This window comes from Gavia stellata, chromosome 38 (assembly GCF_030936135.1).
Source record: "Gavia stellata isolate bGavSte3 chromosome 38, bGavSte3.hap2, whole genome shotgun sequence".
Classification (NCBI taxonomy): domain Eukaryota; kingdom Metazoa; phylum Chordata; class Aves; order Gaviiformes; family Gaviidae; genus Gavia; species Gavia stellata.
Window position 1 is genome coordinate 567,004 of NC_082631.1, and position 24,071 is coordinate 591,074.

The 24,071-nt window shown below is 47.0% G+C and overlaps 1 protein-coding gene across 1 annotated transcript; it reads right to left on the reverse strand.

Annotated features, from left to right (window-relative positions):
• Positions 1-9,756: 9,756 nt before the first annotated feature.
• Positions 9,757-18,947, reverse strand: LPAR2 (lysophosphatidic acid receptor 2). Its single transcript, XM_009810540.2, has 3 exons — positions 18,872-18,947; positions 14,026-14,768; positions 9,757-10,167 (listed from the first exon to the last, which is right to left on the reverse strand). Exons 1-3 carry the CDS (start codon positions 18,910-18,912, stop codon positions 9,866-9,868), a joined length of 1,086 nt encoding a protein of 361 aa, XP_009808842.1. The 5' UTR covers positions 18,913-18,947; the 3' UTR covers positions 9,757-9,865.
• Between the last annotated feature and the right edge of the window lie 5,124 nt (positions 18,948-24,071).

The following is a 24,071-nucleotide window of genomic DNA, read 5'->3' on the forward strand; positions in this document are numbered from 1 at the left end:
CCACTCTCCCAAAACACCAACACCACGAGTACCAAACGGCACCCTAATTGCCTTCTTCCACAAGCAGCTCCAACCCAGCCGCTCAGGTCAAAGTCACTCATTGCTTTGCCACCTTGGAAAGGTGCTTTAATGTGACCGTGCACGGCTCTGAGCGTGCAGAGGCTTCAACAGCAAAGCTGCTGCGCACCTCACGTACTTGCAGCTGAATAAGGTTTGGGGGCACAAAGCAGTGCAGAAAAAGTTACTTTTTATAGAAGGTCACCCAGACAGCTTTATACCGAGTTTGGGTATCTTCCTAAGCGGCTACTTTTAAGTTACAGCGCTACGGCTAGACCTGGGGTTGCCTGAAAATCAAAGTAAAAAACCGAGAAAAACTCAAATTTAGATTCTGTATTTAAATGCTTCTGTGCAAGCACAGAGCTGACCGCATCGGTCATCATTCTTCACCTCTTTCAGCGTTTTACAGTCCAGCAGCACAACGTGCTTACAGGATCCACCTCCTTTTACAGCTGCATTTCAAGTAGCAGCATCTTCCGCGCTCCCAACAACTACCAAGCCAATGCTTGAATCTTCACCTCCTAGGCAAGGGCAATTTCACGTTCAGTGATGCAGTTTTAGCGCTGTTTAAAACAGCAACATTAACTCTGCAAATATGAAACGTTGCATTTATCCTCTAAAGCAGGCATATGACATTCATCTCCTGCTTCAGAACACAAAATCCAGGCTCCATCCCGCAGCTGGTGGCCAGGGCTTGGTGTCAGCCAGGCATGTCGGCTGCTCAGCAAAATCTTTGTAAAGAAAACATTCCCTCCTAGACAACATGATGAACGATGAAAGTGCTGCAAACTGACCCGCAGCTTCCCCTCTGGGGATGTTCCCAGCGGATGGGCAATTGCTCGAAGTAGCTCTGCTCTGACAAAGTTAAAACATCTTTGCCGTTCCTCCGCAGCAAACGCATTGATATCCTTGCAAGAAAAAGTTTACTAAAAGCAGCAATTATGGCAACATGTGGGGTCCTTAGGGCTCTGGAAGGCAACAGGGCCCCTTGGGGGTCCTGATGAAGCCCAGCCGAGGGCCCCTCTCCAAATACAAAGCCGGGAAACCTCCTTCTCCTCCCCCAAAACACCATGTACCTCTTAAACCCACTGACATTTTCAGGCACCGCTACAACCATGATCAATGCAGAGTCATGGTCAGAAGTCTCAGCATACTGCTATTCCTTGGTGGGGCAACTGTTGCATTTAGAAAGAAAAGACAAAAATGTGTTACATTAGAAAACTTCCAAGAAACCGCTGGTCTCAGTAAACGCAAATGTGTTAAGTACCGAGTTCCCAGAACTCTGCTCACCTCCATCCAGATCATGAAAGCTTGTTTCCAGGCAGAGCATTACCATTCTCTTAGTATTGGTGCATTTATTGATTGAACTGACTCAAGCTTTAAGTCAGAGGGGAAAATAACCACCACAGTAACACTCTCAATCCACCTGATCTTGGTATATTTACCTTTTTTCTTTTAAATCATTGTGCAGAAGCAGCATTAATGCCCAGAAACATTTTATTTTTATGCATATGTATGTATTTGTGTGTATATGTATATATATATAGAGTCCCATTTATGGTTATTATGAAGCTTCAGTGCTAAAGCAACCCTGGCTTTCCACCTCTCTGGATTTGGTTCTACGCCTGCATGGTCAAACCCCACTTTTGCTTATTCTAATACTTTCCACCGTTACTACCACATTAGGGAATTGGCAGCAAACTGCAGCTTATTTGTTAAAATTTCCAAATACGAGCAATTCCAGTTGAGCTCTAGCATTTTATGCATAAGGAAAACCAAGACCTAGTCTGGTTCCAGACCTCTAGGTTTAGCTGTTTTGCCTTTGTCATCTCAGGTAAGAAATCTTAGCTAACACTCCTGTGGAATAATACAGAACATGACTTAAGCAAGGGACAACTTATTTGGAAAGGCATCAGAGCAGAAGCAGCATGGGGCTGAAGGCAGGAGAGACAGGGAAGAAAATGACAGTGGCAGAGAAAACAGATAAACTCTGCAAAGTCCTGGGGTTGTGACTTGGCTCAGACCAATCAACCCCTCCTGCTTTGTTATCCTAGCTCACCAGTAAGCGATAACGATGGTGGTGGTTATCCTGCAGCTTTAGAGAGTCTAGCAGGTCAGGTTTTAGTGGAGAAGTTCTGCAGCACCCAGCAATCTTCCATTTAGTCCAACGTAACACCACAGATTTAGGACCTTGATTTAGGCCTGGCTTTACAAGCTACACATTCCCACTCAACTCAGTAAGACAGTGCCTCCCCCCCTTTGTGACATTGAGAACACGCAACCTTTTTTTTTCCAGGCTTTATTTTAAGCAGGTCCTTGCACAAAATGCTGGGGCTTAATACCGAGCAACACCCATTAAGGCCCCAAAGAAAGCACAACCTGGCTCCCTGCGTTCACACGTGTCAGGTTTTAACCATGAGGGAACTAATTTTCCCATGCCACAGGGCTGAATGTTTATGACCCTGTGGCTCTGAGTGCTCGTGGAATGCTGACTGATGAGATATAGAGCAAGCACCACAGAAGAAACTATTTCTCAGCCTTTTGCTAAAATGATTAATAAACCATCTTTTCTCATTCAGAGGCTGACTATAGGGGGAAAGGGAGCTGGATTAAAAGATGACGAGAAATTAAATTGTCTTGCAAAAGTTCTTGCTGATGCAGCCAAGGGAATGGGGAGAGCTGTCTCCAGCTCTGATAAATCACCCTGTGCATGTCGATTGGAAATGGACTGGGGTATAATTAGCAAGTGAATTCTCTCCTGTCAGCACAAAAAGGGGGGGCTGGGGGGGAAGAGATCATTTTAAAACTAAAGCCAGGAGTTCAGATGCCAACTGACAAGTTATAAACTGAGACTGAAGCCCACAGAGCATCAACTCACAGGGAGATACACCCCCACTGTAGTCTATGCCTTATCTCTGGGCATTCCCATAGCAAGAGCTACAGCTCACACAAGTGTTTGTGTTGTGATGGGATTAAATTAGCTGCTAGACCCGAAAGTGCTGCTTTTGCGAGGGGAGACAGCAGCACACGGAAACGATGATCTCCTCAGCAAGAAGCTTATTTCCATATATCCCCAGCTGTATTTCAGAGTTCATCTGGACCAAGAGACTTCTTTCTAAATGCCTCTGCCCCTAAGATGGGTAAATTGTATGTACATGTGTGAAGATACCTGCCCACTACACCTGCACGCTGTTCACACGGGCAGAAACACTCGCATCTGTGACTATCGCTTGCTGCCAGCGTCCTGCAATTTGAAGCCTATCGGCTTTGTTTCATGGATCAGTCAGAGGCTTTGCTCAGCCCCAAAACTAACAGGGAAGTTGTGGGAAACAGGCTCCACTGCCACGACTAATGTTGCCCAACACCTGGATTGGCATACCAGTGGCAGCATGGGTGGCACAGCCCCTCCGTGGAGCAGTGAAGAGTATTAATGAGAGTGTAAGAAGTGCCAGTAGGACAGCTGGCTGATGGGACACTGTGCAGGGGACAAAGCGTCAGGCAGAGATCAGGAAAACACACAGCGAAAGAAAAGCTTGGCCTACATTGCCTCCCGGCGGAGGAAGGCTACAGCACGCCGCACAACAGCTGCCCTCATCCCCGCAGCTGCTGCCAAGGTTTTCCTGCCAGTAAGGGGACTCATGAGCTACTTCCAAGGAGAATCATGCACTCACCATTTCAAAACACCACTTGTGGAGATTTCCGTGGGCTTTGGAGAGCTGAATCCCATCATTCCATACTGTTCCCGACTTCTGCTTGTGGTTATTCATGCACACGTCCTGCAGCTTCAACCTCGAGTTGCTTACGCATCCCTCAGTTGCTGCTGCAACAGCCTCGGGAATGCCAAGCGCTGTCACAGGAGATGAAGGTGACTGCATGATCCGTGCTTTGGACCACATGCAACACCGGTGACACAGGTCACACCATCAATACCCCAAGGATTCCCCATCGGCATCGAGTTGGGATGCTGTGGATTTGGCCTTTGTATTTGCAAACCGCCTCCTGGACTTGCCGTGATCTGCCAGGGTTTTTGTCAGAACCATTTCCAAACACTGATGGGTTTTACTTTGAGTTGGGCTGTGAACTACAGTTGCTTCTTACAGCCAGATTAAGGAAAGAGTAAAACAAAACTAATCCAGCACTGAAAGCTGCATTACGCTCAGAACAGCCCATGCCAGAAAACATCAAGATACAAGGATGCATTTTTGATCTCTGACTATTTGTAGTAAAAAGTGCAATTTCCCTGACAGCCAGAGAGAATTAAGAGCAAGCACCACTTCAGTGGAGGTCCCCAAGGCATGGAGACAGCAAGAAGAGAAAAGCAGCAGTGCTAAAAGCATTTCTGTTTCTCTGTCACCATCCAGCACAGCAGCCATTAGCCACTGGCATCTCCCGATCCCACTGCTCTACCATGCTGCGTCACTCCTACCAAGCCAAAAGTAGGTGATAAGTGCTAGAAGTCAGAGGTGGCTAGCACCAAATAAATAAATTTGTGAAAAATGACTATACCAGAGCAAAATCCAGCATGCAAGCTCCTCTCGCTTCCTGGTTGGTGGCACTGAAATCTAGATGAGCCCACAATTATGAAGCTTAGGAGGAAGATACTCTCCTGCTGCCTTTGGACTTTCTTCCCATGTAGGGCTCGGGACATCAAGGGTGTGATGGGGACACTTTGCAGCATTAGAGACATTTACAGGCACATTCGGAAAAATCTGAGAAATCCGAGGCGCATTTTTTCCAGTTTGTATTCCTTGCTTTCAGTGAGCAAAGAAAAACCTGGGGAGTAAGACTGATTCTACCATGAACAGGGTCAACACAGCTCAACCAAATGCTCCTTTCCAGATGCAAGCCCAGCAGAAGTCAGCTGAATGCTCCGTCACCATTACAGAAGAGACTGGGGTGAGGTTTATCAGGAAATGGGTGTGAACATCTAAAGGACAGTTATTTTCCCTGCTGGGAAATGCAGGCAAATCAGAGCCGCTCCTTACCTCTTCCTTCTGGTGCCCGCTGTATTCTCCACGACAGTCACAGCATAAGGGCAAAACCTGGTCAAGACCACAAGTCAGAAGAGAAGCATCTTCCAGAAACTCTGTTTGAAGCTGGACTCCGAGCTGTAACAGCTTTCGGATGAGATGAGACACGGATTCTTCTCACTTTTGCTCACAGAAGTTACGCTTGCATATTGTGTGGGAGCGCGGACTCATGAAACCCAACTGCTGCTGCTAAACATTGTGTTTTTTATAGAAAAACTGTGTTTTTCACAGAAATAGCACGGGAAGTAATTATTACACCATCAGTGGGACCTTTCTTAATTATCTCTGCTACATGCGCCAATCCACTGCAGAGAGATACCAGGCTTCACTTCACAACTGCATTAATAAAATGTGTGTCCTAAGCCAAGAGGAACTCCCCATAAAAGCTGCTAGGTGCTCACTGTCTCCTCGCTGGCCTTCAGCTGGGGGAGCGCAACGCAAGCATATATAGGGCTCCTAAACTCTCTACCACCATCATGCAGACCAGGGGCCCCAGCCGTCACACCAGTCATCCTTGCACATTAAAAATAAACTCTCAGCCCTGATATTCCAGTATTGCCCAAGACTCAGAGAAGCACAACTGAGTCCAAAAAGCTGAACTTCTGCATTGGCTACACTTACAGTCTAGCAGAAACTTTTGATTTTCATTTTCCGTGTCTCAGTAGGTCAGAGAGGTGACGAACTGAATTTAAAAACAAAGAAAAACCCACCATCACCAGCTTCCCCTTATTAATCTCGCTTTTCCCCTTATTCTGTCTTTCCCCTTCCTGCAGGTTGTTTTTTCGTTGGATTTTTTTTCTTCAGTAAAATAAACCTTTGGAGTCCACCAGTCCCTACAGTATTAGTCTCCAGTGCTACCCTCCCCAAAAAACACACCAAAATCCATATTACTTTTGGCAGCAGCTTGCTTCAGGAATTCCAACCAGTCAGCAAGGCATGACCTCTCATTCCTTCAACCATACTGCCTATCTTTGATCAAGTTGTGTGTTCTCACTTGTCCCACATTTGATCCCTCTAAAATAGTTCCTAGGTGTCTCTTCCTTCCTCCCACCCAACACACAACAAGTCTAGAACAATCTCACATGCCTCAAAAAAAAAAAAAATCCCACAAAACCTGCCCCCCCCTAATTTCGGGGAGATTTCCTCTTAAAAAAAGCTTGATGAAACCAGCGATGACCCTTCAAAGACAGTTTCATACTGCAATTTAGAAAAAGGCAGGGGGTCTTCTCAAACTGAAAAGAGGGATATTGCCACGTTTAAGCTAGACACACCACAGGCTGTGAATCATGAATCAAAAAACTTCACAAATCTGGCAGCATCCAGCTCTGCATACAATGATAAAGTTATACTTAAAGTCTTCTAAGCAGCTTTGGGAAACAAACATGTAATCGGATAACACCACACCCTTTGCTGCAGCATCTTAAGACACAAAACAGCGAGTGGAAAACATGGTGCAATGTGGTTCCTGCCTCCATGTAGTTAGACAAGGCTTTGTGTTTCCAAATAAAACTAGAAAGTCAAGTCATGCGGGGTACCGAACGGCCTAAAACTCTCTTTTGTGTGATGCGTGTTCTATATACACCATTTGTGTCTCCCCCTCTCCCTTCCCCCATCTTCATTGCTGGGAGGGCTGTTAAAATCCTCCTCTATCTCTTCTGCCTCATTGATTCACCGTTTCTTTTCAAATCTCACTGAAAACAGCACTTTCCAGGCTACTTTCTATGACTCCTAATTTCCTGCTCTCTCATGTATTACAGCCAGCTGGGAACAACTAGAAATCCAAGGGTCCCAAGTCACTCGGGAAGAGAAATCTCACTGAAGAATTCCAGCAACCTGCCTCCGTCCCTGACGGGTGCCAGCCATCGCTCAGAAACAAGCTCCATTAAAGGTCTGCGACTTTTTTTCCTCCTCCTTACACTAATGGGTTGCTGTTTACCTTTGTGAAATCATGCAAACTGCATTTGTAGGTTCAGTTACCATTATTCACCAGAGTCTGTTTTTATACAGAAAGTACTGACATCTTCCAGGTAGTCAGGATATTCTGCCTGGTACAAACTGGTCAAATCCTTGATTAGCTTTTCCATCAGTGTTGTGTATGACAGTTCTTTAGTATTTATACTGGTTTGGCAGTTAAGCTAAATTTAAATAAGCCATTTAAAATACTGGGAAAAAAACCTCAGAGATAATCCTCTCTATATGGTGATCATAAAACATCAAGAGTCTGTTGTCAGTGACTTAAAGTCTGCCTGTGTCGTGGGTACTTACACGAATGCTCTGTCAGAACAGGATCGCGTTGCTGAAACGCAGCTCGACAAGCAGCCGGCAGAAGGCTGAGGTCAGGCTAGCTACCAGACCCCTCAGGGAAGAACGTGCACAGCTTATTAAAGGCCCAATTGGGCATAAAAGCCAACTGCAGTTGTTTCAGGAGCCAAGTGTCATCTCACCCAACAAAGACTCATTCACACCCACATGCAGCACAGTCAATTCTTTACACAGACGCACACACCGGTTAAATCAGACTGGTACTAATCCCACACCTTGGCAGTATGAACATTCATATTTCCTCTTTCCTCTTTGTTAACAAAAGCAGAGCTTGGCATGCATTTAATTATAAGATTAGCTTTGTGTGATGTAGGAATCATGTGCTTCCTGCTTTGGGGGTGTTCAGGAAAGCAGAAAAGGTTTAAGTTTGTTCTGTCCCAGCTTCATCACCCCCAGTAACAGCTTTCCAGGTGTTCACTACTACAGTCTTCCTCCAGCTACTGCTAATTCACCACCTGCTTCACTACAGTGTGTACACATAGTATGTACCTGTATCCCAGTAACAGTATTTTCCAGGGAAAGTGAAAATAACTAGAAGTCTTCATTAGCAATAAAGAAAATTATTCCTTCTCTCAGCCCTACCACCAGGTACACTTTAATGGTGTAAGATTTCCCCAAACCCACCAAGTCTGGTGTTTGCAAGCAACGGGCCAAGGCTGTAGTCTTACCCCCTGCTCTGGCTGGCTGAAAATCACTTCCTTCAGTTCTCTTCACGGTCTTTCTGGAGGCCATAACCCCTCCAGACACACATGCAGAGTCCTGCAAGAGCCTTTCAAATACAACCTACCTAGAAGGCACATTAGTGGTGGGGCCACCACACAGCAAATCCCAAAGGATGCAAGTGTGAAGGCCAGTATCCCTCCCTTCCAGCATCACAACACACAACTGGAGGACGGCACTATTCCCAGGGCTTCAGAGGGGAGAGGTGGGGAAAAATTCCAAAGTCTTCTTTTCTAAAACCCAGGACAAAATTTATTCAAAAAGTCTCTGGGACACGGAGATGGGAACCATATTCCAAGGCTGTTTTAGTCAATCCAGGAGACCTTAACACTGTCACTTCCCGCCCACATTCTGCAAGAAGAAGTCCATACACACACATTCGAGTAACAATGCCTCCAGTAAGTTGTCTTCTCTGCAAAGCCAGCTGAGGTTGTCAGTCAAGAAGCTGATCATCTGACAGAACAGGGCTGTTTCATTAAAAACCCCTGAAATTATAAATTTAGACAATATTCCGGAACCTGCCTTCCATTAGCCTCTCTCTGCTCTCACAGAAGCCCACGGTAAAAGACTAACTCTGGATTTTGGACTGACACAGGCACGTTCCCACTGCTAAAATTTAACAGCATGGAGGTGAAGGAAGCCCGGAGGAGTATTTACAGTTTTTCAGCCGCAAATATTCTTCCGCCAGCAGAGCCTCTGCCCTCACAATCAAGAGCAACAGTTTACATTGCATGTCCGTTGCAGCAAATGGACTTACTCAGAAAACTAGATCCTACCTGTGCTAGTATTAATTAATACTGCTGATTTCTTATGGTGCTTTGCTGAGAGAAAGTCTACATTTGAACAGACCGTTAACACATTATATTTGAGCAGTTGAGTATTAAGGTACAAACTGCACATTAAAACCTACGGCAAAATACTGATCGCCTTGGAATCTAACCTAAACCTGTCCCAAAGGGTTTTCAGTGAGTAGAAAGATGGTTTAATGGGAACATGACTCACTCCACATTTATGAATAGGCAGTGAACTTGTGAATACCACATGGTATCACTTAGCAGAACACAAACAACTGCAGTTAGTTACAGCACGACTCTCCATTTTAGGAAAGAATTAGGTGCTCCTAAGACAACCTCCAAAAGCCCAGAATACTTTGAATTTCAGCAACAGACACTTAAGAAAGCTGGAATCTCCTTCTCAGGAAGCAATTCAAAACAGATTCCTCTCGGAAGAGGCCTTAAGAATGTGATTTCTGAGGTGGGCGGAACACAACCTGAATAAGACTCTCTGGGGAAACACTAAGCAGCTCTGTTTAGGCAGCAACGCATAAAGCTGAAGAGCTTTGGCTCTTTGGAATACGCTACCACTGGAACGACTATTTCTGAAGGCAGTAATACTGAAGTACCAAGAAAATACTTTGCTCATTGAGAGATCACGTGAGATTCCTGTTGCACATAGCATACTTCTAGATGCTGCTAAATTAAATCGACTTTGCATTAGAAATAACAGTCTTTAATAAGAATACTACTCAAAGTATGTTTGTCCTAAATAACGCACCATCCAGCAGTTCCTTAAAAGCATCTTGTCCTTTATCGACGACAAGTATTCTATAGAAATATTTACGCTTGAGCACATCAAAGAAGTCTCTACTGCTTTAGAAGCAGGTTGCTCTTAGCCTCTGCTCTCCCGCTCAGAAAGCGGCCGCTGTTCAGCGCCGCGCTTGTCTCGCTGATCAAGAGCTAAATAGAGGAATCCACAGTAAAGTGCCCGTTCTGAGAAAGTGTTCTGCGGTCTGTGGTGTTTAACTTCACCACCGTTGGGGTGTATTTGGAATTCCGATAACAAACAAAGCAGAGGATCCTCCGGAAGGTGCTACGCATCTCATTGTCCCTGTAAGAGTAGACAATAGCGTTTATCAACGAATTGATCTCTGCCAGCAAAAGGACGTATTTCTCCACCGCCAGAACATTGCAGCTCTTGCAGCCCAAGCCATCCAGGAGGAGCACAACTTGTCCTGGAGTCCAGCAGATGACAAAAGCACCTGGGGAGAGAAGAACCCCTGTTAGAGAAAAAAAGCAGATTCCTGGCCCTGCCCAGTCACTCACCACAGAGATCCTCAGTGGAATCACTGGTGGTTTATCTTGTGAAAACACAGTTAAACGGCAGGGGGGGAACCCTACTTTCACTCTATATTTTTGCTTTCGATGAAGACCAAGGATTCAACCAGCAAATACTAAAATGGAGGTATTGGGGGTTTTTCCCCCAACCCACCCCATTCACTGGGAACACTTCCAAGTACTTTCACTTACCTGCCCTCATCCCCATCACTGCATTTAGAGTGAAGATAAAGTGTCCATATTTACATGCCGCTCCCTCCAAAAAGGGGAACAGGCCATAAAATTAGGGAAAAGTCAGAGTGATACATCTTGAACGAAATAATCTCCACTGTCCATACAGTTTATGGGGGCTTTAGTTAACAGTATGAGTTTAGAAGAGTCCTGACCAACACTTTTGGCCAGTCCAGTGAAGTCTCTCATGCAGCTATATGCTGAAATTTTCTATTTCCTACTGAAAACAGCCAAGCCACGGGCTGGCCAACACCAGGACTGAGCTGGACGGACTCCACCACTGATTCAGTCGGGCTGATACTATGTTCTTGCCACCACCTGCAAAGCTCTTTGGCAAAAGGATAATTGCTGTTTGCATGACAGAGTGGGAGGTGCCTGCGGCTCCTAAACCCCTTCTAACAGTCATGATTTTAAGGCTGACGTAAATGGAGCGCTCGCCCATCAGTGCTCCTGGAGGTCATGCATAAGGTTGTATCTTAAAGCACAGGAGCTGCACCCTGCTGCGTCCTCTGGGAAAGGGTGGAAGAGAACAGACTTGCTGGGAACTCTGCAACTACACCCCTTACTGAAAAACATCAGTCAGGAGAGAACAGCAGCCAGAGGAGCTGCACTAAAACCGAGAGGCTGAATTTAAAGCTGTCATTGACTGAAATGCTGCACTGCTGAGAAGTCAAAGGAACACTTGGGAGGGATCTCCTGGGTTTCTGGGAGCATCCTCTGTTGATTTCAGGCCACTGCATCATGTAGCCCTTTTTATTTAAGCGAATCATGTTCCCAGAAGGTCAGCACAGCAGCCACCACATCTGGGTCAGGCAGCTTTCCCCATGCTTGCAGACATGACTTTGCCCCCTTCAAATTTAGCAAATATACAAAATAGATTCATGGCTGTCATGAAGGAAGGTCCAATAATTCTATCTTGAGTGAGCCTGCAGGGAAGGGACCTCCTTGTTTAGTGATATAACTTTTTTTTAGCCAGGTTTTCAGCATCCACAAGGGAAGCCAGATTCTCTAGAGACTGGCTCCCAGCAGCACAAAGTAAAGCCAGAAGAATATTAGAGATGAGAGGGGGAAAAAGCCAAAAAGAGGTACCTAGAAAGTTTTGGGCCTTTGCCTGCAAATCCAGCTGATTTCCTTCCTCCTTAATGGAAGCTAAAGTATTCAGAAAGAAGCCTGAACTCTTAATAATCTAACACAGCATGGTCACTAATGACTGTGCCCTGTGGTTTAGTCATCATCACATCCTATGTCACCCAACTGGTCTGTGGGAAAATTTGCTACTAGTTTCCACATGTACCTTGGACTTATTATTGGTTTCCAGGTCAGCTCCTAGACCTGTTCTTAATGCTCAGGACCTGCAGGATTATCAACTGCGGCTACCTTGCCTTGCCGTGAAGTGGCAGACATAGCTCCTACCGCACCCTCGACTTCCTTGCACGCTCACCAGCGGCTACACCCTCTGATGCATAAGGCGCAAAGTATTCCTCTGTGCAGAGTCCAAGTTTGCAGAAGGCTGGGGAACGAGGGTGGAGAAGGAATTACACCAGGGCTTTTGCAGAGAGGGAAAAAACCCTCTGCAGTCTCAACTTTCTGTATGCTGAGTCCAAACAGAAAGGTATTTCCCCCAGAGTTGAGCAATTCCCTCCCCGTTCCCTCCTGTGCAAGGGACCTGTACGGAACTGACTGCTGCTTCTCTCCGACACTGCCCTGCAGAGGACAGTAAAAACCCTGGGGTTACAGGAGTCCCAAAGGCCTGATGAACCCCTCATTCTCCCTCAGCTTTCCACACTAGGTTCCTTCCCACTCTGTCCACCCTCAGACCCCAGTCCCAACTCCCTGTGAAACCACAGCAGCTCTTCTGAGCCTCCTCAGACCCAAGCTTTTTCCTCACTCACTGCAGAAGACAAAGGCAGGCAGGCCAAGCCAGGAGGAGGGACACCAAGAGGAAAGGGATCTCCCAAAACAAGGTGATGCATGGAGCATGAATTGTATTTTCCTTCTTGGCCAGCATCCCCATCCTGCCAGCCCTCTTCCAGTTGATGTTGTGAAGCCCCATAAAATTAAGCAGTCCTGCCAACACCATGGGGTGACCCTCCAATACTGTTCAGGAAGGAAAGGGGGAACAAAACAACTTTTCTCTCCGCTGTGGACAGTGCAAAAAACAAGTAGTAAATCATTCCTCAGCCCCACTGACCCTCCATGCTACAACTGATCAGCACCAAGGCAGTAATGAACTCCCAGCTGCACGCAAGAGATGGAGAGATTGCGAATCAGGGAAGAAGACATCACAGCAAAGGCAGGAACAGGCAGAAAACTCTAGTTTCGATGCTCACAAGTTGCAACAGGACCTGGCATGCCCCCGAGCAGGGACACACCAAGCAGCCTGCCAGCCCCCCCACACTGCTCCCCTCCCCTGCCGAGCCCAGCTCTGCCAGGGGGAGTTTGCAAGGGAGTAGTCTTTGTTTGCAGCTACAAGGTTTCCCTGACGGAGCAAATTCTGCGCTTATCAGGAAAGATTTGCAAGCAAGGGGTTGTGACCGGAAGCCCAGAGTCAAGCTGGGTTGCTGAAGATCCGAGTGCACTGATTTATTTCACTTTAAAGAAAAAGTGTTAGACCATTAAAACAAGAGGCAAATGCAGATTAAAGAAATCACGGAATGATAGGCTGTTGAAAGCACAACGCATGCACCAGCCTCCGCTGTTACATGCTCAGCACTGGGCAGAACAGCACATACCCAAATAAATACCCTGGAGAGTCAGAGCCTCAGCACCAACCACTTCCACTTACCAATCTGCTCCTGTTTGCACTACAGATGGCAGATGCAGACAGACTGACAGGCAGTTAGCACTCTGCTGCATATCCTGTGCTCACTGGGAGCAGCTCGAACTAAGGGTTGAGAGTTTCTAGTGATATATTTACCCAAGCAGATTAAGACCCAGTACTGCCCTGCTTAAAAAAAATCTGAAGAGAATTCAGTGCTTTGTTCCAGTAAACAGTAAGGAATTTGGATGCAACTCCCTGGTTCTTTCCCCATCACCTTGTAATATCTGCTCCAAACCTCTCTCCATCCTTTAGTGAAGGATGCACCAAGTGCTGCCCCTTGATTAAGGCCTGATTATAGCTCCTAATTCCACACTACCTTTCTATGGTGGAAGCATACTAGAGTTGAGCACATAGAAGAGCCTCTTCTTTCTCCACAGCACCTGCACGTACAGTAGTCAGGTATTGCCAAGTCACATTAGTAACAGTCCCTCTTGTCCCTGCTAACCAGAGGAGCAGCCGTGTCAGAGGGGAAGAGATTGAGGAGGTTTCCTCCCCTCTGTCTACCAGGTGCTCCCGTTACAGCTCACACAATTCATGCAGAGCCTTGAAACTGCTGAGTTCCTCAGCAGCCACACCAAACCATCACCCCAGCAGCCTCAGAGAGCAGGGAAGTAGAACGTCACTTCTCAATCCTCCCCACTGTCCCACGCACATTCACCTCTCCAGCCCCACACGACCCAGGAACGAGGATCAAAGCATCATTTCGTTTGACTACAGTGAGCGGACTTACTTAGGATAATAGTGACCGTCTTGACAAGGCTGATCATGGTCTCCTTGTAGCGGGGATGGAAGCTAGTGTGCTTGGACATCCGAGTCATCTTCCTTTTGACATAGATGAAGATGTGTGTGTACACAACCACCATGATCAGGAAGATGACCAGGTTGGAGATGGCCCAGAAGGTCAGGTAGCTCCTGCTGTAGAGCGGTGCCATGCTGGAACACTTCTCCAGGGCACAGAGGCAGTGCCAGCCATAGGACGGGATGAGCCCCAGGAGCAGGGCCGTGACCCAAATACAGAAGATTAGGATCATCACACGCTGGTTGGACATTTTGCTGTGTAACTGCATAGTGAAAACAGTCTGGTGCCTTTCTACAGCAATTGCCAGCAGGTTCACCACAGAGGCTGTCAAGCTGGTGTCCAGCAGGCTCTGACGGATGAACCAGGTCTTCAGGGAGAGCTCTGCTGTCCTGGGCCCCGTATGGAACATGAGAAACATGTACGCGATGCCAGCAAAGAGGTCGGCAGCTGCCAAGTTCCCCAGCAGGTAGTAGATGGGGTAGTGGAACCGTCGGTTGATGATGATAGCAGTGATGACCAGCAGGTTGGTCAGGAGCACAATGACACTCACTGTCAGGCCCAGGGCAACCACCAAGACATCCTTCGTCCTCCAGTACGTGGTCAGCTCTTTGCGGCTGTTGTTGTAGAAGAACCCCACGGTCTCATTGTAAAAACAGTGCTTCATCGCTGCTGTCCTAAAGAGGGACGAGAATATCATTAGCTTGTTGCGTCCACGCACACACACAACTGTTACAAGCCAGGGAGATGCTGAGCGTTACGATAATGCCTTTGACACACAGATGGAGGCGGGGAGGAGCTTGAACCACACAAACCACCACACGAGCAACAGGAAGACACTTCTGTACTCTAGACAGAGCTACACATCTCACAGGCTGAGTCCTCATCTGTCCTCAAAGCCATATTGAGGATGCAGAAAAACCTTGAACATTCATGGGAGGAGATAAGGTTTGCCAGATCTGATAAGAGATTCTCCCTGTCTGGCCCACGCAGCTTCATGGAGATGACAGACAATACTATTTTTGTTGTCCCAGATGTCCTACTTCAGAAATGTAAAAACAAAGCAGCAGCAAAGAAGGTTTATCAGTCAATCACTAAACAACGCTCTGATGAAGACTATGAGCCTCTGCAGCTGTTGCAGTCCCCAGGACTGCTGCTTCTGGTTCAGTAAGCACACGTATCTTGTCTTTCCTGGGTAGTTTTATTGCTTAAAGGCTAACGTAATGCACAACTGCTTCCCAACACCGCTCTAGGCACAGCGCTTGCCAACCCTTCCAAAACAGCTGAGTACTTCCCAAAGTTTGCTAAAAGGCAAAGAGCAGGTAGAGCTGTGCAGAAACAAAGTCCTCAGCCCAGAAAAGTAAACAGTAGCGAGAAGTCAGCACATACAGCCACGGGGCTGAATCATCTGCAACCCCTGCAGCACTTCTAGACTACACAAGAATGGGTGAGTCAGCACACAGAGAATCAACTTCAGCTTCAGAGTATCAACCGGTAAGTCCAACAAGGGCAGCAACCCCCTTCTTCCCTTCCAGCTCTGGAAGAAGGCTGCAATTCAAAACTCCTTGAATTCGGTGGAAAAACTTGATAGGAAAAGACATTCAAGTCAAGAGTGACTTTTCACATTTCTTCAACGCGCTGGGCACTGCTGGGAGCAAGACCAGACAAGCCATTCATCTGGATCATAATGTTCAGTCTTAATTTTGAAAGCCCGTATACCTCTCTGGTAATTAACTTCCTGTCCTGCAGACAGCCAAACATGAACCAGCAGGTTAAGTTAAAGGATGTTTTACCTTACAGAGTCAGAATTTAAGCCTGGTGATTAACACTTGTGTTACTTGTCCATGAAAAAAATACAGCACCATGAACAAACCCAAGGGACGAGAAGTCCCATCATTACACCCCACAGCAGATGTTCATGTTCCTTTCCTAACCAAGAGCTTGAAAGCCTCAAGGCAGGGCTGGCTGCGGTCCCCGCTGGGATGGGCAAAGCCAGTTTGGAGCCTCCTTCCTTGCGGCACCGAGGTGCTGAAAAATGACACGGTTTTTCCTTACGCTGGTCTGTCTTGCACATGAAGTCACTGGTTCTCCCTGTCCTCGCATGAGCTCAACCATCATCCTCACTTTAGAGAAAGCCAAATGCAGACTACACAGTGAGAGTGTCATCCTCTTCAGACAGGGAGAAAGCTCAAAGTTCCTGACTCACAATTCACTTTAATCATCCCGAAACCAAAACACACTCTTCCTCTGCTCTCTAGGCAGCTCTTTTTTCTGGGACACTTCAGCAGGAGCTCTCAGCATAGCAGCAAGGCTGCTGTTGGCAACAGGGAGGTGAGATCATTGCAGGCAGGCCAGCTTATTATCACCTGCACCGCACCCACCTCTACCCGCACACATGCAGAGTTGTCCAAACAAGATGGCTGAGCCGGGAAACCCTATCATACCTGCAGCTGAACTTTTGATCTCTGCTGCCTAATGGGTTCTGATCAGCCCACTTTGGCATATGGCTGCCTTTACCATGAGGCGAGAAAGCTAGACAACTGAACTAATTCACTTTAAAATACGCTGAATAGGAAAACTTTTTTTTTTTTTTACAGATACTGGTGGGGAAAAAAGGAAAAGGAGGCAGAGTATTAATCAGCCTGCCCCAGGGGATGGAGTCATAGGCTAGTACTGTATAACAAGTCCATCCTCCTTCTCTTTTCAGGTCATGGGATGTTTGTAGATCAAGCTGTAGAGCTGTTCAGGATTCGTGGGGTCCAAATGCAGCGCAGAGGATGAAAGCAACCGAGTGGGTTCTGCAGAGATACCGTGTGGCAACTTGACAGGTAGCTGGGGAGTATTGGGGTTGAACAGGGGAAGCGAAGAACGAGGAAGGGAGGAAAGCCTAGGAACAGGATGAACACAACCACTGTGAATCACAGGCAGGTAGATGACCACCTACACAGGGTATATCTGGGGAGGCACCAAATCCACGGCTAGGCCACTCTTATGCAAAAGAGTTTTCTCTAAACATTTTCAAAAGCTTTAATCCCAAATCAGAAAGGGAACTGCTGCTGAAGTTAGATAAGTCACTTCACCCTTTTTAAGATTACCCCTGTGGATGCCCAGGGAAGAAAGGGGGGAAGGAGAGAAACTAGAGTGGTATCAGGGTTTGGAGAACCCCATACACTGTCCAGCCACATGAACACACAGGTTCCAAATGCCATTTAATCCCATTCGTGCTGTGGAATATCCTAAGTGTGTGTGTGTGTGTCCCCAGTTATAAAAGTTTAATTGATCCAGTGAAGATCATAATGGAATAAGCACTTGCCTGTGCACAGTGTAGCACAAAGACAGCTCACACTACACTTGAATTTTTCAGCAACATTAAAATACTACAGTGAAATAACATGTTGATGGATCTAGGTCTTATTCTCAGTAATTTTTCAGCTGACACCAAGACAAATTTAATCCAGATAAGACTAGCTTTAAAATTGCCACTAAATTATGGAGACCAATCTCATTTTGTTGCAAATATTAAAGATTCCACAGCTATGACAGGCCCCATAAACTTCCTCCTGGCAAACTGTGAACTTTTTTCAAGAGTGGTTCATGTTTACTGGGGGAGGGGATTAGAGCTGTGTAAACCCACAAAGGAGCTGTGTTCTGCATGTGTAATACTCAAATCCAGAGAAACAGCCCCTCAGCATTAACCCTAATGACAATGTCCGAAATGCAAGACTCTGAGCACAGGTAAAAGTTTGAGAGTTGCAAATCCCTCCGAAATGCACGTAGGTTACAAACTAAACCTGTGCAATACCATGAGCCGGGTGGGGTCCAGGAGGCACTGACAGGTTAATGCTTGTGACTGGTCCTAGGAGCTCGTGTGCCACTCCACTGCCACCCTGCAATTAGAAAACTGACCTTGGAGTTTGGCATGAAGGGCAGATGACGCCACAAATCAAAATTTAACAGGCAGTGCCGGGGGAGGAGAAACACCCTGCCCACAGCAGCAAGCAGATAGAAAGTCAGGCTGGTGCCATGATGCACAAAGGAGCTGGATGAGTCTATTGTTCAGTGTCCGAGCAGCCCCCTTCCACGGCCTTACACTCCTCAGCAGGCTCTTACAAGATTTTCTCCTTTACCAGCATTGTTTACTCGGTAAAACAAGACTCTAGTTACATGCTGCAACAATTCAGCGGCCCCTCTCCTTGAGCAATATGCAAACACAGTCTCTTCTCTAATCACGCTACCTCAAACTCCGCTCAAGTCTCTCCCCCTTAAAATCAAGTACAGCTTTTGCAGTTCGGTAGGAACCACCACACAAAATGAGCGCAGAACACGTCTTTCCTCCTTGCCAGTGGTATCCTTACGCTTACACCATTCCCTTTTACTCAGTTAATTACTGCTCCAGGTTCAAGGTAAGTTCAGAGTCCTTTTATACAGAAAGTAAGGTGTAAGTGTCCTCCCTTCTCCGATTCCTCCTGCTTGCAGAAGTGGAAAATGCTAGTCAGCTCCTTGAGATCTGGGAAGACATTCAACACTTGTGAACAAACCGACAGCCAGCATAGTGTGGCAATGAACAGGGATGAATGGCTGAATTTATGCTCCCGCTAATAACCACAATCAGCATTGATCAAGGCAGAACAATGGATCTATAAAGGCTCACAGGGACTCAAATCCAACCTGTTTTACCCATGTCCACTGCACACAGATTTACGTGGCCAAACATTCAAACCACTGCTATATTTAAGTCACAAACAGTACAAGCTTTCACTCCAAAGAATAGAGTCCTTACCTGAAAGCACAACCACTGCATCCAAACCTGACATTTAGCATTGGTCTCCCCACCACAGGAAACCAGGGCAGCTATCCGGCAAGGAGATCGCCATCTCTGGAGGGCAGAGCTGCTTTCCAAGCAAGAAAAAAAGCCAAGTGCCTCCCAGGAAAGTTTCAGACAAGCGTTACAGCCTCAGAGTCCATCACGGACCGCTCCGAAACACTGGCTCCTGGGAGGCAAGTTTGCAAGAGCTCCGATGAGCCCGTCCCTCCTTGGGTCCTCCCCTAGGCGGGTCCTTCCAGGAGACCCAGGAGCTGTAACCCGAGTCCTTGCCGCCTTCATGGAGGCCAAAGCCACTTTCCAAGCATCTCCGGTTCTGGCTGGAACAAGTTAGCTCCGATCATGCCAGCATCACCCTCATGGACCGTTCCTGCTGGCAAGGTGCTGCTCTGTGGGAACTGGCACCCTCTGGTCCCACCGCTCCGGTTCGCCCCGTGGTGAGGGTTCGCTCATGCTCGCCTGCTGCCCCAGACCCTTTGCCCCACTGCGAGAGGAGAGCGGATCTTCCTCCAGATGACCAGGTGCGATCCCATGATGGAGGAATTGCCTTGCCTTGGCACCAGAAGGCTGTTTTCCTAGCCTACAACTACATCTCAAGCGGACTGTCAGGTCAGGGTCCAGCCCCCCACATACACTACACCAGCCACACTTGCCCAGAGCAACACAAGAAACCCTGAAATGAGTAAAAAGCAGACAGCGATGTTGTGAGACACAAGGGAAACTGAGGCACAGACCGGAAAGGATTTTTCCTGCTGTAACTTGGTACAAGTCTGTGTCACTGCTAGAAAGAGAGCTCACATTTCTGATGTGTCAAGGACTAGCTAGACTGACATCGGAGATTATCTTACCTCTAAGTACTGTACAAATACCAACAGCACACTTAGTGCTAACAGGCCACAGCTGTATAAATTATGAAGAAAAAACCACCAAGTTTACAACATCCATTCATTTTGATTTATGCCTGCTGCTCTTGCAAAGGCCCCAGCAATTTCCATTCGACTCCAGTTTGCTATTCTCCCACCCTCCTCCTACCATCATCTGTTCCCCAAGGAACAATGTTATCACCAAGCTCAAGCCTAATCTGCTGCCAGTCTGATACACCGTAGAGCTTGGCAGAGCCAAGTAATGTTATGTAAAACAGGCAGGAGATTTACAAAAAGAGCCCAGCACAAAGGGGAAAGAGATAGGGCCAAAGATCCAAGGACACATTAACAGAGCAGGGCAGCCAATAAATGGAAGCAGAGCAGCAGTGACACTGGCAGACGAAAAGAGGGATGAATAGGACTGGCTGAGATAGCAGAAGGGCAGCTATCAAGTCCTGCAAAAACAGAAAATTGCACCAGGCTCCCTAACTTCTACCCCTACGTCCTGCAGCCTCCAAAGGCCAAGATCATGCCAGAAAGCTCACGAGGGCTACAAAAACTCGGAAAGAACCATCATTGCCACCTGCTTACATATTCTGCACCTTCAGACCGATGATACCACCTACGAGACAGTACCAGGCACAGGGGCCTTTCACAGGATTTCCATATGCATTTTTAGAAGAAGCAAAAAGTTGCACTAACAGGTATCCCAGAGTCCATTCTCGGGGGGGGGGTGGGGTGGGGGAAATCTATATTTTAACAAGCTTGCTTTCTCATAGCAAAGAACAACCAAGTTCCCAAGAAGTCCTGTCCTAGCACAGAGAGCCAGAAGCCCTTACTGCAACCAGACAGATTTACAACAATATTATAGTTACAGTAAGTCATTTCAAATTGGAAGCATCTTACTCAAGTGTCACAGGGCAGATCCTTCACCTTCCCACAAGGCATTTATTACCCTTTTGGTTTTAAACTCATCATGTAACCAAAGAGACCCAAGTCCAAGCTGCAATAAAACAGCCACGCCCTGCACCCCCCCCTTTTCCCCAGCCCACCCTTTGGTCTGCCCCAGCACTTGTGCTGCCCGCAACGGGTTTAAGTCACTGGTCCAACTCTCCACGCTGGCGCACAAGAAGCAGAACCCAGGTCAGAGCGAGCCTTTGGCAGCAGCACTGGCTTTGATAGGCTTCAGACAGTTACGAAGCCACACATGCTCTGCAGCTGTGCTGTTTGGGATGGCAGCAGTCTAAAAATACTTTTGATTTACTCGTTCCTTTAAGGCTTCAAACTGGCACTCGGCGAGTGTTTTAGAGGCGACATTTTCATAAAGAAACACCCAGAGCGATCAGGAAAACAGCCCAGCATAACTGGTTTCAACTGAAGTGTCAACAGTTCATCACAATAGCTCAGCACGTCAGACAGACCCAGCGAGTTCGGAGCACCCAGTGCTGACAAAGGGTCAGAAGCACTTTTGCAACTCAGTCCACACACACCAGAGCTGGGACAAAGGGGGATACGAGAAGCGTCAGACTGGATCAGGCCAGGGCTCATGTAAGCCTGTCACAAATGGTAGCTGCTTGCATATGGAGGTGAGAGAGTATTTCAGGTTTCAAAGTCCTGACCCTAGTAACAGCAACATTTTTCTAGTCCCTTTGTCTAGAAAAAACCCTAACTTTACTTCTCTGCATACTAGAAGTTTGTGAGTCTATTTATTTTCAGGTTTGGGGGATATTTGAAGGAACTAAGCCCTGTTTAGTTCCTCTCTCTAGCCATACACACAAGTTCAGGCCCCACACAGCCTCACCCTTTTAGGGCGGTACCTGCAAAACCAAAAATCATTGCACCTGAAAACCTCACATCAGCTTTTGCAACCAATGTAATGATTTCTTAAAGACTGAGCTCAGGTATCTTCCAACAACGATACTTCTGGGAGTGCATACCGGATGCTGAACACAGGCAAGACCAAGGAGACCAAATACCCATCATGTCCAGCCCCTCCGCCTCCCCCCTTCCCTTCCAGTCACTCCATGAGTTTTCCTGTCTCCACCAGTTCAGAAGGGGCTCGTAGGGTGTTGTGCAGCATTGTTGTTCCCCCAGCAGAAAGGCTGCTCCAAGCAGTCACCCGGTAACCCGAGCTTGATGCAGCCAGCAGATCTGATCGCATTCTGGTGCCCAGCAGAGAACTGGTGGAGAAACATCTCCAGAGACAACAGATGTTTGCCTCCCCTTTATTACACTTCTGTTTTTCAAAGTGAAGTTAATTGTTTTAGTAGATTCTGCATTTTCAAACAAGCCTAAAGCCAATGTTTTTCTTTAAGCCTCATAGCTGTGACTGTTCCCGTGGATGACAATCTGAAGGTTTTATTTTGCTGAGACCCCTCTCCTGGAATCCCAGGAATGTTAAAAACCTTCTGGAAGGAGTCATGTCATCATCTCCCCCCAGCAGATCTCTGTAGAGAGCTAGTTGCTCAAATTATTACTTCCCAAGTCCCAACTGGCCCAGAGATTCCCAAACCCTCTGTGAGGAGCACTCCCTTGAGTACAACAAAATGACAACACGGTTCTTACAGCTTCAGCTAAGAGCCAGATCTTTCTATGGAAAGCAGCATATACATCAGCATTAAAAATGCAGGAATTTGATAACACCCACTGCTGCTGAAATGCAGCCAACTCTGAGGTGGGGCAGAGCTGTTGTTTGCAAGCCTACAGCATCAAAGAATACTTTTCAACAAAGAGGTAGGGAAGAAATCCATGCCCACTGCTGCCTTGCCTACGACAGGAATTTTCTTTCCCTCCAACAAGTTAGCAACCATTTACAAGCAATTGCTCACAAAATCACAAAGAACCTGGAAAATTCCTCTCCCCCTTTCACCTTCCCAAGGTTTGCTCTGGCTGCATTTGGACACTTAAAGCATTTCCATATTGTAGACAGCACCTTAAATTGAAGCGGGGAGACCACTGGAGCAAAACATAACATTGGATCTTTTCACCTTCACCTTCTTAGACAAGATGGAAAAACAGCTGAGAAGAATGGCTGGGATATTCCCTCAAGTGCATCCGGGTCCTGGCAAAACAACACTCTTACCTTCCCCAGGTAACTATCCTGGAAATGGATTTTGGTGGGCTAACTTCCTTCCGCACAGTGACTGGCTATTCCAGCACTCTCCAAGATGAAAACATTTGTTCTGCAGGAGTGGAGAGAAAACAGGGTAGGGGAGGGAAGAGGGTTATTTGCAGCGGTGTTTTGTTTGGAGTCGGGATGGTCTAGGGGCCCCTCTGCTGCTGCTCCTCCTAATTCACACAGGAAGAAGGAGATTATCCTGCACAGAGACAAGCAACACTGAAGGCAGAAGCAGCAGTTCAGAGAAAGAATAGCTTGGCCCCTGAATGATGTCACATTATTAGAACCACAGTGAGGTTAAAATCAAATGGGGATGCTGTGTTTATGAAGCAGGACTCAGCCTCCTCTTCACCCAAAGATAATTTCATCTGGCACTTCACACTATTGTCAATAAAAACAAAACTGGGTGAAAATTCCCTTCCTGGGAACCACATGCAGGCAGCCCTCAGCTCAGTCTCCCTTTGCAAGAAGGCTGCATGCTGCCTTGCTCTGAACTCCTCTGATCTTGGCTGGCACCCAGCGAGATGAAGCCTCCCCGTTCAGTTAGCGCTCGCTGGAAAGTCAGGGAACTTTACAGGCACTCAAGCTCCACATGCCTCAGCCTTTGCTTTTATAGGGATTATTTCCGAAAACCCACTTCCCCCATGTCTCCATTTGGTTTAATGTCAGATGCCTGCAGCTTATGGCTGGAGAGTCATAAAACACATTTAACATGCCTTTCTGCTTAAGTCTAGAAAGAAAAAACAAAACCAATTCAGAAAAGCCTCCAGCTATAGAATAAGCAGATGCAGCACAACTGCAGCGTTATCTTGAAGAAGAGCATCAGGGACTGACACACAGCTACTATCCCTGAGCAAGGAAAGGGAATATCTGGCCCTTCAAAGAAATGCAACTTCCTCCAGAGAGTTAGCCTTTGGGGCAGTCTTGGTCAAGCAAAGTTCTCAGCAACGTGGCTTTTTTCCCCAGGTAGCTGAAGATTTCAGCTCCCTCCAGTGATGTTTCATTGTGCCCACAACTGCTTCATCAATGGACTGAATCACGGTAGCAAGTCTTGCGTTTTTTCTCAAGAATCAGCTCCCACAAGAGTGAGGTCATGGGGAAAAAAATTCCAACAGCCCCACTTTAAACAAGCAAAAGGTATGTCCAGCCCAACCCTTCCTTTACAAATCTTTCGCCC

Bases quoted from the DNA above. Each gene is read 5' to 3' on its own strand.
- LPAR2 (XM_009810540.2), bottom strand. From the start codon at position 18,912: ATGCTAAATGTCAGGTTTGGATGCAGTGGTTGTGCTTTCAG. The intron at 14,769-18,871 runs GTAAGGACTCTA...GTCCCTCTTTAG, and splicing joins TGCAGTGGTTGTGCTTTCAG to GACAGCAGCGATGAAGCACT. The intron at 10,168-14,025 runs GTAAGTCCGCTC...TTCTCTCCCCAG, and splicing joins GACGGTCACTATTATCCTAA to GTGCTTTTGTCATCTGCTGG.